This window comes from Leucoraja erinacea, chromosome 4 (assembly GCF_028641065.1).
Source record: "Leucoraja erinacea ecotype New England chromosome 4, Leri_hhj_1, whole genome shotgun sequence".
Taxonomy (NCBI): domain Eukaryota; kingdom Metazoa; phylum Chordata; class Chondrichthyes; order Rajiformes; family Rajidae; genus Leucoraja; species Leucoraja erinaceus.
Genome location: NC_073380.1, coordinates 1323497 through 1339539, shown reverse-complemented (window position 1 = coordinate 1339539; position 16043 = coordinate 1323497). Strand labels below are relative to the sequence as shown.

At 42.6% G+C, this 16043-nt stretch overlaps 1 protein-coding gene across 1 annotated transcript in view; it reads left to right on the top strand.

Moving 5' to 3' along the window:
• The window catches only part of itprid1 (ITPR interacting domain containing 1), a 107882-nt gene that overhangs the window by 54280 nt on the left and 37559 nt on the right, over positions 1–16043 (top strand). The window contains exons 9-11 of the mRNA XM_055633499.1: positions 1295–1352; positions 7352–7422; positions 11996–13006. Coding sequence (XP_055489474.1) covers positions 1295–1352; positions 7352–7422; positions 11996–13006 — 1140 coding nt within the window. The remainder of the gene's footprint in view (positions 1–1294; positions 1353–7351; positions 7423–11995; positions 13007–16043) is intronic.

The following is a 16043-nucleotide window of genomic DNA, read 5'->3' as shown; positions in this document are numbered from 1 at the left end:
AAGTTGTGTGTGCTAATTCTGCAGTGAAAGACCTTCATTTGTGCATCCATCTTCTTTGGATTCCAAGGATGCAGACTATCAGCACCAGAAATTGAGTTCCCTTAACCTGCCTCACACTTTAGTGCTGTTCATTACCTCAAGTACCTTTGTCATTGAACTCATCCATTTATGCTGCAATTATTGTGCTTCCTCCAGTGAAAACTAAAATAGCAGCAACATAGCAAATGCCTCGGGCATCTCTTTATGATTGATCCTTACTTTATCCTCAACATACATTGTTTTTGTTTTTGTGTTCTTTCATCCTGTGAGCCATAGTTTGCTGTGCATGGAAATATGTTCGACAACCGTCCAGCAGGTTTCTGAAGCTGTCAAGCAATAACACTAACTTCTATCTTGTGGTTATGGAAGCATTGGTAATTTATTTACTATTTGTTAAATAGCTTCTGTATATATTCCCTCTCCTTGACAATTCATTGGTCATTTTCTGCTGCTTCTAAAACTTACCCAACTGCAGATTCTCTAATTTTCTTGACAACATAATAGGCCTCTTCCTTTAGTCAAATTTTATCCTAAGCTTGCCCAGTTAGCCACAGATGGACCACGTTTCTCATGGATTGTTTCATTTCTCAATGGAATGCGTATTCATTGAAAATTCGGAACATTTTATTTGCTTGTTGTTATCTATTGCCAGACTTTATAATCTAATATCTCAATCTATTTCATCTGAATGCATTCCTTAAATTTATGCAAATGAGTTTATATAAATTCAAGGCTTTCATTTAAAAGAATCTCTTTCTCTGGAACTACATTCAAATTCATATGTCACTTGAAGGGTTAACTTGTTAAATACCAGAGACTTCCTAATCTGTAAATGCTGCCACGTACTGTATTTAATTCCCTCCTAGCCTAAACCCCCCCTCAAAATGCGAACTAAAATCTGAAATAAAAACAGAAAATGCAGGAAATACTCATTAGATCAGGCAGCATACGCAGAGAGAGAAGCAGAAGTAATGTTTTAGTATGGGGTTCTGAAATATTAAATTGTTTTCCCTTTTCTAAGATACTACCTGACCTCCTGAATATTTTTAGAATTTTCTGTTTTTATTTCAGTTTATCATCTGATGAGAAAGATGCAACTCTTCGAGGGCAGTTCTTCGTTACAACACTGGGGAAACATTCCACATGATTTTACTGCTATTTCTTACGCTGTTCAATTATTTATCAATTGTTTTCTCAACAGTGTAAACAGTGGACAATAGACAATTGAAATGAAATGCATTGTTTTGTGTCTCAGATGCAGAGCTTTGATGAAGATGGTTCTCTAAGAATGCCTGCCAACAAAATATGTCTAGGTAAATATACGTTTGAATTACACAATATTGAAACATGGGAAGAAAGTGTCATTGTTACAAGGGTGAATTAAATTGTTGGTTTTACTGAACAACATATTTACATATCAATGAATACACCAGGGCTACCAACTCTTACGCTTTGAGCGTGAGACTCACGCCCTCAAGCAAACTCTCACACCCTCACGCTCATCAGAAATTTCTCACGCTCAGTGGTGAGAAATTTTGTGATCAACTAAAATTTCAAAACTCGGATAAGCTGCATGGTCCGCGGGCGGGTGTTGGAGAGCCGGGGCTGCGGGAGGGATGGGAGCAGAACCAGCGGCCGGAACAGATGCGGGGAGCCGGGACGACCCAGTGTTTGCCGGGGCCGGCGTGCCGCTCGCCGCAGCTCTGGCCATGGAGCGCTCCGGACAGTGCAAGAGTCCCCGGGCCGCGGAGCCGTCGGAAGCGTTGCGCCGCTGCCGCGAGAGTCTCTGTCCCGAAGGGACAAACGCTCAAAGGGAGGTAGAGAGAGAGGGGAAGGAGACAGGGAGACTGGGGAGAGAGAGGGGGGTGAGAGGAGAGCGAGGGGTGAGACGGGGGGAGTGAATGGAGAGAGAAGAGGGAGGTAGGGGAGAGAGGGGGGAGAGTGAGGCGGGAGAGGTGGAGAGAGAGAGAGGGGGGTTGAGAGGAGAGAGAGAGAGGGGAAGAGAGGGGGGGGGAGAGAGAGAGTCTCTGTGTCAAATTTGCCCAGGTGACCGGCATGGATCAGGCTGCAGCTCGGTGCATCCTGGAGGACAACCAGTGGCTGCTGGAAGTAAGTACCAAGCACTGGGTAGAAACGGTGGAAGGTAGTGGACTTCAAATGGGGGTGGTTGGTGAAAGCATCCTGCTTGCCTGCTAGATTTTCACTTACTGTAACAGCAGGAAAAATGTTCCCGATGTTGGGGGCGTTCAGAACCATGAGTCACAGTTTAAGAATAAAGGGAGGGAGCCAGTTAGGGCTGAGATGAGGACAAACTTTTTTCACATAGAGAGTTGTGAATCTGTGGAATTCTCTGCCACAGAAGACAGTGCAGGCCAATTCACTGGATGTTTTCAAGAGTTACATTTAGTTCTTTGGGCTAATGACATTAAGGGATATGGGGAAAAAACAGGAAAGAGGTACTGATTTTAGATGAATAGCCATGATCATATTGAATGGCCGTGCTGGCTCGAATGGCCTATCCCTGCACCTATTTTCTAAGTTTCTATGCTTGAGTATATGGCAATAAAACTCGATCACTTGATTTTGAAGCGTTCATGCATGGTGGAGGTATAATGTAGTCATAGAGTGATACAGTGTGAAAACAGGCCCTTCGGCGCAACTTGCCCACACCCGCCAACATGTCCTAGCTACGCCACCAGCTTTAGGTCCATACCTCCAAACCTGTCCTATCCATAATAATAATAATAATAATAATCTTATTTATATAGCACATTTTTAGTCAACTTGCATTGACCCCAAAGTGCTTCACATAATTACATTACATTTACACACAGGCAAAGGTGGGTGAAGTGTCTTGCCCCAAGGACACAACGACAGTATGCAGTCCATAGCGGGATTCGAACCGGCTACCTTCCGGTCGCCAGCCGAACACTTAGCCAATTGTGCCATCTGTCATCCCATGTGTCAGTCTAACTTTTTCTTAAATGTTGGGATGGTCCCTGCCTCAACTACCTCCTCTGGCAGCTTGTTCCATACACCCATCACCCTTTGTGTGGATAAAGTTACCCCTTAAAAAGTTACCTCTTAAAAATACTACATACAAAAAACATTGAAATCATACTTCTACAGTGCACTCAAAAAGATCCTACCCTTCTTCCACACCCTCGGTTGCTCCACTCCCTCACGGGGTACCCCCAAGGCCAGTGATCAGTGATCGCACAGCCTCCCCCCTTTCAAAAACGCTCAAATCCAATTTAAAGCATACATATTGCATTCAAGTGTAAGTTATAAGACTCGCTACAGTATGCACCATATTGCACAATTAAAAGCTGAAAAATGCAAATGTTTCATACCAATGGGAGGGGGCAAAATCTGAGTAAAAATCAGAATGACCTCCTTCTGCCTAAATAGTTCCAACTGTTATCCAAGAAAGATACCGTGTATTGCCCTTCATATGGATATTCCTAAAATGTATCTGTTGCTTTTATTTTTTTTTAAAAGATGAATTAGGCCTATGGATTGATAACTATACAAAAAAGAAATAAAGATAGGAAAACACCCAAAAGGGATGTTAAAAAGATTGGTTAAGAAGGTTCAATTGTTGGGTATTAATGGAGGAGTAGCAAGATGGATTCAACAGTGGCTGAATAGGAGACGCCAGAGAGTAATGGTGGATGGTTGTTTGTCAGGTTGGAGGCTAGTGACTAGTGGGGTGCCACAGGGATCTGTGTTGGGTCCACTGTTGTTTGTCATGTACATCACTGATCTGGATGATGGTGTGGTAAATTGGGTTAGTAAGTATGCAGATGATACTAAGATAGGTGGGGTTGTGGATAATGAAGTAGATTTTCAAAGTCTACAGAGAGATTTATGCCAGTTGGATGAGTGGGCTGAAAGATGGCAGATGGAGTTTAATGCTGATAGGTGTGAGGTGCTACATCTTGGCACGACAAATCAAAATAGGACGTACATGGTAAATGGTAGGGAATTGAAGAATGCAGGTGAACAGAGGGATCTGGGAATAACTGTGCACAGTTCCCTGAAAGTGGAATCTCATGTAGATAGGGTGGTAAAGAAAGCTTTTGGTGTGCTGGCCTTTATAAATCAGAGCATTGAGTATAGAAGTTGGGATGTAATGTTAAAATTGTACAAGACATTGGTGAGGCCAATTCTGGAGTATGGTGTACAATTTTGGTCGCCTAATTATAGGAAGGATGTCAACAAAATAGAGAGAATACAGAGGAGATTTATTAGAATGTTGCCTGGGTTTCAGCAACTAAGTTACAGAGAAAGGTTGAACAAGTTAGGGCTTTATTCTTTGGAGCGCAGAAGGTTAAGGGGGGACTTGATAGAGGTCTTTAAAATGATGAGAGGGATAGACAGAGTTGACGTGGATAAGCTTTTCCCACTGAGAGTAGGGAAGATTCAAACAAGGGGACATGACTTGAGAATTACGGGACAGAAATTTAGGGGTAACATGAGGGGGAACTTCTTTACTCAGAGAGTGGTGGCTGTGTGGAATGAGCTTCCAGTGAAGGTGGTGGAGGCAGGTTCGTTTTTATCATTTAAAAATAAATTGGATAGTTATATGGACGGGAAAGGAATGGAGGGTTATGGTCTGAGCGCAGGTATATGGGACTAGTGGAGAATACGAGTTCGGCACAGACTAGAAGGGTCGAGATGGCCTGTTTCCGTGCTGTAATTGTTATATGGTTATATGGTTAAAAAAAGTTGCAATATAAGAATATAATATTATTGTACATTAAAATTGGTCCGTGTGTGTGTGTGTGTGTAGGATAGTATTCATGTGAGGGCATCACTGGTTGGCATGGACCCTGTGGGACGAAGAGCCTGTTTCTGCACTGTATCTCTAAACTAGACTATTCATTATTGCATGTAGAAAACGTAATTATCTTGCCATGCAGTAATGCTTCTATTCTACTCTCAGACATCTTCTTGTATATCTTCATATATATATAATTTCTCAGCAACACATTTCCATTGCAAAGTTACATTTACGGAAAAGTTCCGTAATCATGCCTGCCATGAAGTGACAATGTAATAACTATGGATGAAATGCCGGAGAATATGAAATATAAACATTAATGGTGAAGCACGAAACTTATCTACAAGTTTATTGATTTGTTTTTACACTGGAAATTAATCAGCTATCCATTGAGGTTTTAAAAGATGTGGAGGTGGTGACGATGGTGGAGATCTCCACAGACGTGGAGATGGTGCAGATGAATTTTACTAGAATGCTGCCTGGATTAGGACGTATCAGTTGCAACGAGAGGTTGGGCAAGCTTGGATTGTGCACTCTAGGCCACCGGAGGTTCAGTGGAGACTTGATAGAAATATATAAAATTATGCAAGGCATAGGTAGCATAGACAGTCGGAACCTTTTTCTCAGAGTGGAAATATCAAAGACTAAAGGACTGGGCCTTAAGGTGAGAAAGGCAAAGTTTTAAGGAGATGTGTGTGGGTGAGTTTTTTTGCAGGGAGGGTATGTGGCCTGGAATGTGCTACCAGGGATGGTGGTAGAGGCAGATTCAATGGTAATGTTTAAGTGGTGTTTAGATAGGCATATGGATATGCTGGGAATGGACTGGTACGGATCATGAGTGTGTGCAGATGAAATTAGTTTATCTTGGCATTATGTTCAGCACAGACATTGTGGGCTGTTGGCCCTGTTCCTGTGCTGTACTGTTCTATGGTCAATGTTTGCGGGTGGTTGATAGTGCAGATTCAGGTGTCTGAAGATTTTGTTTCTATGCTGTTTCTTTCTAGGACTGCATGACTCTGTGTACCCTCCTTGTGTTATTTATATAACTGACTTTCCTACTTATTTTGCTGAATATCCCATGGGCGATCTTTACATCGGTGGAGATTCATGACGTCCTGGATAGCATTTAGCTCACAAATTCATTGTAGGATAGTATGGTTTCAAATCTGGGCGAAAATTAACTTCAATGTTTTTCAAATTGACAAAGACTGCACAGCAAAAGTAGTGTTTCAAGGTACTTTATCGTCAGCATTTGGAGGAAATGGAAACAGAAAAGTAGGTGCAGTAGGCCATTCGGCCCTTCGAGCTAGCACCACCATTCAATATGATCATGGCTGATTATCCTAAATCAGTACTCCGTTCCTCTGTTAGCCCTAAGAGCTATATCTAACTCTCTCTTGAAAACATCCAATGAATTGGCCTCCACTGCCTTCTGTGGCAACGATTTCCACAGATTCACAACTCTCTGGGTGAAAACGATTTTCTTCAACTCAGTCCAAAATGGCCTATCCCTTATTCTTAAACTGTGACCCCTGGTTCTGGACTCCCCCGACTGAGAATAATTTTCCTGCATCGAGCCTGTCCAATCCCGTAAGAATTTTATATGTTTCTATAAGATCCTCTGTCATGGAATGTTGGCCTTCATAACAAGAGGATTTCAGTATAGGAGTAGAGAGGTTCTTCTGCAAATGTATAGGGCTCTGGTAAGACCACATCTGGAGTATTGTGTACAGTTTTGGTCTCCTAATTTGAGGAAGGACATCCATGTGATTGAGCAAGCGCAGCGTAGGTTCACGAGATTGATCCCCGGGATGGCGGGACTGTCATATGAGGAAAGATTGAAAAGACTAGGCTTGTATTCACTGGAGTTTAGAAGCATGAGGGGGCATCTTATAGAAACTTATAAAAGGACTGGACAAGCTAGATGCAGGAAAACTGTTCACAATATTGGACGAGTCCTGAACCAGGGGCCACAGTCTTAGAATAAAGGGGAGGCCATTTAGGACTGAGGTGAGAAAAAAAGTTTTCTTCCAGAAGGTTGTGGAATTGTGGAATTCCCTGTCACAGAGGGCAGTGGAGGCTAAATCACTAGATGGATTTAAGAGAGAGTTAGATAGAGCTCTAGGGGCTGGTGGAATCAAGGGATATGGGGAGAAGGCAGGCACGGGTTATTGATTGGGGACGATCAGCCGTGATCACAATGAATGGCGGTGCTGGCTCGAAGGCCCAAATGGCCTCCTCCTGCACCTATTTTCTATATTTCTATGTATGTTTCTATGTTGTCCTTCCAAATTCCAGTGAATATATAAGCTCAGTCAATCCATTCTTTCGTCGTATGACAGTCCCGCCATCACGGGAATTAACCTGGTGAACCTACACTGCACTCTCTCAATAGCAAGAATGTCCATCAAACGAGGAGACCAAAACTGCACACAATGAATAGTGCTATATGATTACTCACAAGAAAAGTTACAGTGATGTTGGATGATTATCATGCTATGCTGAACATGTATCTTTTCCTCATAGATCTGAAAAGAGAAAACAGTTGTCAGTCGGATAGTAGTGGATTTGTGGAAGAGCCATTCATTCCATCACAGGTAGATAACTCCATGTCACAAAGTTTAAGATCTACATTGGGAATAAACTGCCTTGATGGTAGAGAGAAGCCTTTTTGCTACTTTGGTTCCACAAATTCAATTGTTATCACAAGAAAATAAATATCCCTAACAAAAACTTGATTTTTCTCCAATGCTAATAAACTGCAATGCTTGTGGAAACTACAGCATTTAATTTCTGGGGCCTTTTTTATGATGTCCAATGATATGCATGTTGAGTGGAATGGAATATCAGTAGGTAAGCATTATATCTGCCCCAATTCTGATTGTCCCAGACTCCAGAGTCTGAGGAGCTACAAAAACTTCAATGCAATCATTATGAAGTGTTGCCGACTCATTAATGCACAGTTTATTACTACACAGCAGTGTTTTAATCTGAAGTCTGGGACAATCAGAATTGGGGCAGATATAATGCTTACCTACTGATATTCCATTCCACTCTATTGTGTTCAAGAAGGAACTGCAGATGCTGGAAAATTGAAAGTACACAAAAATGCTGGAGAAACTCAGCGGGTGCAGCAGCATCTATGGAGCGAAGGAGATAGGTAACGTTTCAGGCAGAAACCCTTCTTCAGACTGATAGGGGATGGCGGGGAGAAGGAAGGAAAAAGGGAGGAGGAGGAGCCCGAGGGCTGGGGAATGGAAGGAGACAGCTCGAGTGCTAAGGAAGGGGAGGAGACAGCAGGGGCTAACAAAATTGGGAGAATTCAATGTTCATGCCCACTGGATGCAGGCTACCCAAGCAGAATATGAGGTGCTGTTCCTCCAATTTCCGGTGTTGCTCACTCTGGTAATGGAGGAGACCCAGGACAGAGAGGTCGGATTGGGAATAGGAGGGGGGGTTGAAGTGCTGAGCCAAAATGACTGCTCTCTCTCCCCATCCCCCCCCCACTCGCAACAAGGGCAGAGACCCCTTAGTCCTCACCTTTCACCCCACCAGCTGTCACATACAACAAATAATCCTACGCAATTTTTGCCACCTCCAACGTGACCCCCACCACTCGCCACATCTTCCCATCTCCCCCAATGTCTGCCTTCCGCAAAGACCGCTCCCTCCATAACTCCCTTGTCAATTCTTCCCTTCCTTCCCCTCCCGTACCAACCCCTCCCCGGGTACTTTCTGTTGCAACTGCAAGAAATGCAGCACCTGTCCCTTTACCTCCCCCCTCGACTCCATTCAAGGACCCAAGCAGTCGTTCCAGGTGCGACAGAGGTTCACCTGGATCTCCTCCAACCTCATCTACTGCATCCGCTGCTCTAGATGTCAGCTGATCTACATCGGTGAGACTAAGTGGAGGTTGGGCGATCGTTTCGCCGAACACCTCCGCTCGGTCCGCAAGAACCTACCTGAACACCCGGTGGCTCAGCACTTCAACTCCCCCTCCCATTCCCAATCCGACCTCTCTGTCCTGGGTCTCCTCCATTGTCAGAGTAAGCAACACCAGAAATTGGAGGAACAGCACCTCATATTCCGCTTGAGGAGCCTGCCCGGGGAGGGGGTGGTACGGGAGGGGAGGGAAGGGAAGAATTGACAAGGGAGGACATGAACATTGAATTCTCCCAATTTTGTTAGCCCCTGCTGTCTCCTCCCCTTCCTCAGCCCTCGAGCTGTCTCCTCCCAGCCCTCGGGCTCCTCCTCCTCCCTTTTTCCTTCCTTCTCCCTGCCACCCCCTATCAGCCCGAAACGTTACCTATCTCCTTCGTTCCATAGATGCTGCTGCACCTGCTGAGTTTCTCCAGCATTTTTGTGTACCCACTCTATTGTGTACAGTTTAAGTCTTACAAATTAATTAATCTAGTACAATGTTTGATAGAATTGTATGGCACAGAAATGCTTTTTGTCCCAGTGACCGTGATGCTTACCGACACTAATCCCATATGCCTGTATCAGAGCCATATCATTCTACGACTTTCCTATTTGAGTCTTTGTCCAAATGCCTTTTGCAGCTTGTTCTAGATAATCACCACCCTCTTGTGTGGGGAAAAAAATCCCACCCTCAGATCTTTTAAATGTCTTGCCTCTCACTTTAAACTTGTGCCCTCCGATTGTAGACTCCTTTCCCCCTCGGGAAAAGTATCTAGTTCTATCCTGTCTCCAATCATTTATAATCATCTAAGGCCACACTCAGCCTCCAATGCTCCTAAGAATAGTGACCCAGCCTATTCCAAATATGGTGTTACCAACATCCTGTATAGCTGCAATACAACTTCCTAACCCCTGTATTCAATACCCTGTCTGCCGAAGGAAAGCATGCCAAACACCACGTTCACCACCTTGTCCACCTTCATGGAACTATCTACATGGACCCGTGGGTATCTCTTGCTCCCTAGCTCCTGCCGCTTACTGTCCTGGTTTGTCCTGCCATAATCCAACACCGTACATTTGACTGAATTAAACTCCATTTGCTTTTCCTCAGTCCATTGACCCAGTTGATTAAGATCTCATTGTATTGTAGATTATTTTCTTCAAATTATACTGTACCACCAATTTTAATGTCATCCATAAACCTACCAACCATGCCACTTAAATTTGCATCAAACTGGAAACAGAAATTACTTGCTAAGGTTATTTAAGGTCATCTTTTTACCCTCCTAATTTCTTGTATCCCTCATAAATGTCAAAGGATTAATTTGATACCAATTTCCCATACCTTACATGTGTTGTTCTTTTTTTTTTTTTTTCTGATCATAGCTACAATATCCTAGGATCTTACCATCTTTTCTTTATACTCATGGTGACTTTGACATCTCACTTTTAAACATATTTCACTGATTAGATATTGTTTCCCCTCTAGGTGCTGCACCCAGTCTTCTTCTGCCTGCCTGGTCCTGTCTCTTGCTATTGAAATCTGCCTTTATATAAATGCGATCTTTACAGTGGTTGTGACAAGCCTCATTGATCTTAAAAATCCTTTGTGCATATGACGTGTTAATACACAGAGCACATACAGTTAATATACATGCCCAACAGCAAAGAAAAGGTTGCAAGGCACATCTGAACATTGCTTCTGCAAAACTCCATGACGCATGAAAATCCAATAGAGTGGACTGACCACTTAAGCAAGTGTGGAACTTTGCAATGAATATCACATTTCTTCTTCACTGCTATTTGGAGGATACCTAGGAAAATAGATATCGGCTTAAAGATCCTACTATTTGGAATCGTTGGCAGGAAGATGTCCTTAAGTTTAAACCTTTAGTATGACTCTTCTTTTGGATCCCAGGCTGCCCACTCATCCAATCTTGGCAGCCAATCGCTACCTGTTTAACACCTGGTGCATGATCTCTCTACCTAGCCACTAAATATGACATTTCCATCGTCTTCCATCTCTTTGTTCCTGCTCACCGGATTTATGGGCCAACGTTAGACTAACCTCTTTCCTCTGACTTTAAGTAGAGTGGGGATCCTGTTAACATTAGAAATTTGCAGTGCCAGGATCTCTTGCAAAACATGCTGGCCCATTACACACTGCACATTAGATGTGTTTTATTCCAGCATTAGACAATTTCTATGTCAAAATGTTGGCTTGTTATGAAACCATGTGCCATAAAAACACATCCAAAGCTCAAAAACAGAGCATTTGCTAGGAATTTTAGAATTGTTGTTTAAGAAATTAAGCGCTATATAAAATTAGCAATTTAGGGAGAAAGACAGAAAGCTTGTGTTTTTCACACCAAAAAAGCCCTATTGTCATTACATTGTGCAATCACATTATTGCTAATGTTTTACAATAATAATCTTCATCTCCAATCTCTGTTCCAAGGGTGCTGACTGTTTTGCTACTTATTGTTAACTAATATAAAATCAAATGTTCTGCAGATATATCTCCAGAATGCACAACATTATAACCAGCTCTGCCTTCATTATCCCCAATAATTAAACCCACTTCACCTGAAGGTTAAACCTGACCTTGAATAAAAATAGAAAATGATGGCTGCAGTCAGCAGCCCAGGCAGCATCTGTGCAGATAGAAACTTAAGTTCATACTTAAGGTAGATTATCTGGTTAATGACTTCAGTTATGTGTGTCTTTTGTGTAAATTGCCTGTTAGAGTCTAATGTATTCATTCTTTCTGTAATTTCCACGTTTGGACATGTAGAAAGTAGAGATCTGAATGTATTAAATGGCCATTCTAGCACTTTAAATGTATAAACATAAAAGAGCAGCAAAACAGAATTTAGAAACATAGAAAAATAAAAAAATAGGTGCAGGAGTAGGCCATTCGGCCCTTTGAGCCAGCATTGCCATTCAATATGATCATGGCTGATCAGCTCTGTTCTGGCTTTTTCCCCCATATCGCTTGAATTTGTTAGCCCTAAGAGCTAAATCTATCTCACTCTTGAAAACATTAAGTGAATTGGCTTCCACTGCCTTCCGAGGCAGAGAATTCCGCAGATTCACAACTCTCTGGGTGAAAAAGAAAAAAATTGGCGGACTCCACTCGGATGCTGCCCAACCAGCTGAGTACTCCTTACTCCTGTTGTAAACTTTTCAATCTCTGTTACTGTAAAAATAAAAGCATGATTTTTCAACTACCAATTTGAATATTTTCAGATTCTGCATACATTGAAAAACTTTGGCTGGGACAGCCGAGCCTCCTCACAAGAAAGCAAGCAATGGCCTGTCCATGTCAGCAATCCAGGACAAGCAACGGACAACATGACTGATCCAACCTCACATTCTGCATCTACTGACAGTGATCAAGCAAAGTGTTCAGAAGCATCCACAACATTGCATATTTCTCAAGAACAGGAAAAAATTACGGTGGGAAATCTTGATCACAATCCTCATGCCTTTGATGATCATCAGAGGATAACATGCATTGATAAAGTCACAGGGGAGGAAAGTGAACTAAATGACAACAATAGTAATTTGCCCACAACACCTTTTAAGGCAACAAAGCATGATTCCATTGCTGATGCAGATGTCTGGAAAAATAACCAGACCCAGAAGGAAAATGATGATATCGACACCCAAAATAATAACTCTGTAAGCATGAATGCAATAACTGTGAACAATATACCTGCAATCCAGCAGGAGCCAAGCCTCCATTTACCACATTCCACTGCTTTAAGCAAGTTAGTGACCATCCAAATTCCTCAGGAAAAATTGCCAGAAATTGTCACAGACGTTCATTTGTCAGACCCACAACCACTGTTATTTCAGTTAAGTGAAGACCCTGTCAAACCATCTGCATTTCAAGAAAGTGGCAAGTTGAGGGATGCTTCAGTGCAGACTAAGTATAACACTGGGGAGCTCACTGTTAAAACTAGCCAACCTGACCAAATTAAGATGTTTCAATCTGTCAGAAAATTTACGAAATCAGTTTCACTGGATACCGGACTATATATTGTCGAGCAGAATACTCAGAACCAAACTGCTATCACTCCAGTTCACTGCCTTTGCTGTCACCATTGTTCCTGTGTTCAACATTGTTCATCAATATGCTTCAAAACTAGCAATATGAAATCCCCATCAAAGATGGCTATGTCACACTCAGAGGCACAGCTCATCAAGACTTTACAGCAATTGCAACAAACTGCAAGAGTTATCTCTGGATCTCCGGTGAGTCAACTGTGTGTAACGACTATAATTTTCATGAGAAGATTTTTTTTTAAATTATTTACCTTGTGGGAGAAATGTTGTGGAATCCTGGAGTTATATACACTGACTGATGAAGACGAGTGTGTCAAATGCCTTCTTCACCACCCTGTCCACACGTGTCACCACGTTCAGGGAACTATGTTCCAGTACCCATAGGTTTCTCTCTTTTATAACATTCCCCAGGTCCCTACCATTCACTGTGTATGTCCTGCCCTGGTTTAACTTCCCGAAATGCAGCTCCTCACATTTGGCTGAGTTAAATTCCATCAGCCAGTCCTTGGCCTACTTTCCCCATTTAAATTAGATCCTCCTGTAATCTGAGATAACCTTCTGTATTGTCCATTATACCACAAATTGTGGTATCACCTGCAAACTTACCAATCATACCAACTACAATCTGTTTGAAATTATTAATATAGAAGGTATAGGGAAAACTCCTGCCCTTTTGGATACCATTATGCACACATTTCAGGCAGTAAAGTGTCAAATGCATGGAAACCGATAAAATTCTTGAACTGCAAGATAAGCCACAAATCATTTTTTTCCGATGTAGTGCGCATAAATATAGTGATACATCACAGAATTTCCAAATGATTTCCAACCATGTTGACTGCATGTTGACTCAATGTACTGAGTTTGAGGAACATTGTCTCATCTTCTATCTGGGACTGGTTGCAGCCTTCGAGACTCTATATCAGGATAAAAACAATCTGTTGGAGGAACTCAGTGGGTGAGGCTGCATGCCCAGTGGGAGAGTGAGGGGTGGGGATAACACCAGTGCCTGGGGCTTTATCTCATCCCGTCAGAAATATCCCCTGTGTTCCACCCATCGCATCTCGCCTTCTAATCTACTGAAAAGTAACTTGTTAGAACTGAAAAAAGATAGGGAAAAAAAAGGATCCTGGACCTGAAATACTGACTGTTTCTCATTTTACAGGTGTTGCCTGATCTGATTATTTCCAGCATTTGCTGCGTTATTTTCAAATAGTCAACAAAAGATCAATGATCCCCACTGAATCGATAATTCATTTCCACCTTTGTATTTCTAGTTGCGCTGCCATGTTTTCCCCTTATCTGAACTATTATTTCTCATTTACTTTTGCATTTATTTAAAAACAAATAAATAGGGTGGTACAGTCGTAGATTTGCTGCCTCACAGCGCCAGAGACCCTAGTTCGATCCTGACCATGGGTGCTGCCACTGCAGAGTTTGCACGTTCTCCCTGTGAGCAAATGGGTTTCCTCTAGGTGATCCGTTTCCTCCCAGGTTGCTAAGAGGTGCAGGTTTGTAAGTTAATTTGCTTATGTAAATTCCCCCTTGTGTGTGATGTGAAAGTGGGATAACATAGAACTAGTGTATGGGTGATCGATTATCGGCATGGACACAGTGAGCCGAAGGGCCTGTATTTCTAAACTAATAATAAACTACACTGGATAACCTATTTTTTTTCAAGGAAAGGGGGGACTTTAATTTTAAGCATAACCTGCTCAGGTACTCTTCCTTTCCATCCACATTTACTCCTCCTCCGTAGCCTACTCTCTAAATATACTTGATTAAGCAGCTCTGGTAAAGCACTCCTTACCTTTGCAAGGAATTGTCTCCTTTGTCTTGTTCTTAACCTTGAATTAGTGATACAATCCAAATATCTGAATCATTATTTCTGTGCTAATAACTGAGATCATGTAGGAATGCTGCATCTATGTTACTCATTACTAATTTCATATGATTTGTTTAGAATTAGGTGGTGCAGTGGTAGCATTGCTGCCTTAGTGCCAGACATCCAGGTTCAATCATGATTGTACGAGTTTGTACGTTCTCCTTGTGACTGAGTTTTCTCTGCGTGGTGCTCCTGTTTCCACCCTCATTCCAAAGACATACAGGTTTATGTTAATTGACTTCAATCACAATAATACTTTATTAGCCAAGTATGTTTTACAACATACGAGGAATTTCATTTGCCAAGGCAATCGTAGTAATAAAAAACAAAGGAACACACAAAAATCAATTTTAACATAAACATCCACCACAGTGACTGCTCCACATTCCTCCCTGTGATGGAAGGCAAAATAATGTTCAATCTCGTCCCTTCTTTGGGGGGCCTTGTTGATGGGACGATCTTGACTCCTGTAACCGGCGGCGTTTGGGCCCTCCGCATCAGGGAAATCAGCTCCTGCATCGGGGGGGGAATCTCAGCTCCCTGCTCCGGGCGATCAGATCCCAGGCCGGTGCCGGTTGAGTCTCTGCATCATTGGAGCTCCCAACTCGGCTCAGCCACTCCATTCTCTCAGCATATGACAGTCCCGCCATCCCGGGAATTAACCGTGTAAACCTACACTGCACTCCCTCAATAACAAGAATGTCCTTCCTCAAATTAGGGGACCAAAATGGCACACAATACTCCAGGTGTAGTCTCATTAGGGCTCTGTACAACTGCAGAAGGACCTCTTTGCTCCTATACTCGACGACTCTTGTTATAAAGGCCAACATGCCATTCGCTTTCTTCACTACCTGCTGCACCTGCATGCTTACTTTCATAGGCTGATGAACATGGAACCCCAGATCCCGTTGTACTTCCCCTTTTCCCAACTTGACGCCATTTAGATAGTAATCTGCTTCCTGTTTTTGCTACCAGAAGTGGATAACCTCACAATTATCCACATTAAACTTCATCTGCCATGCATCTGCCACTCCCCAACCTGTCCAAGTCACCCTGCATTCTCATAGCATCCTCCTCACAGTTCACACTGCCACCCAGCTTTTTGTCATCTGCAAATTTGCTAATGTTACTTTGAATCCCTTCATCCAAATCATTGATGTATATTGTAAATAGTTGCGGTCCCAATACCGAACCTTGCGGTTCCCCACTAGTCACTGCCTGCCATTCTGAAAGGGACCCGTTAATCCCTACTCTTTGTTTCCTATCTGCCAACCAATTTTATATCCATGTCAGCACTCTACTCTCAATACCATGTGCCCTAATTTTGCCCACTAATCTCCT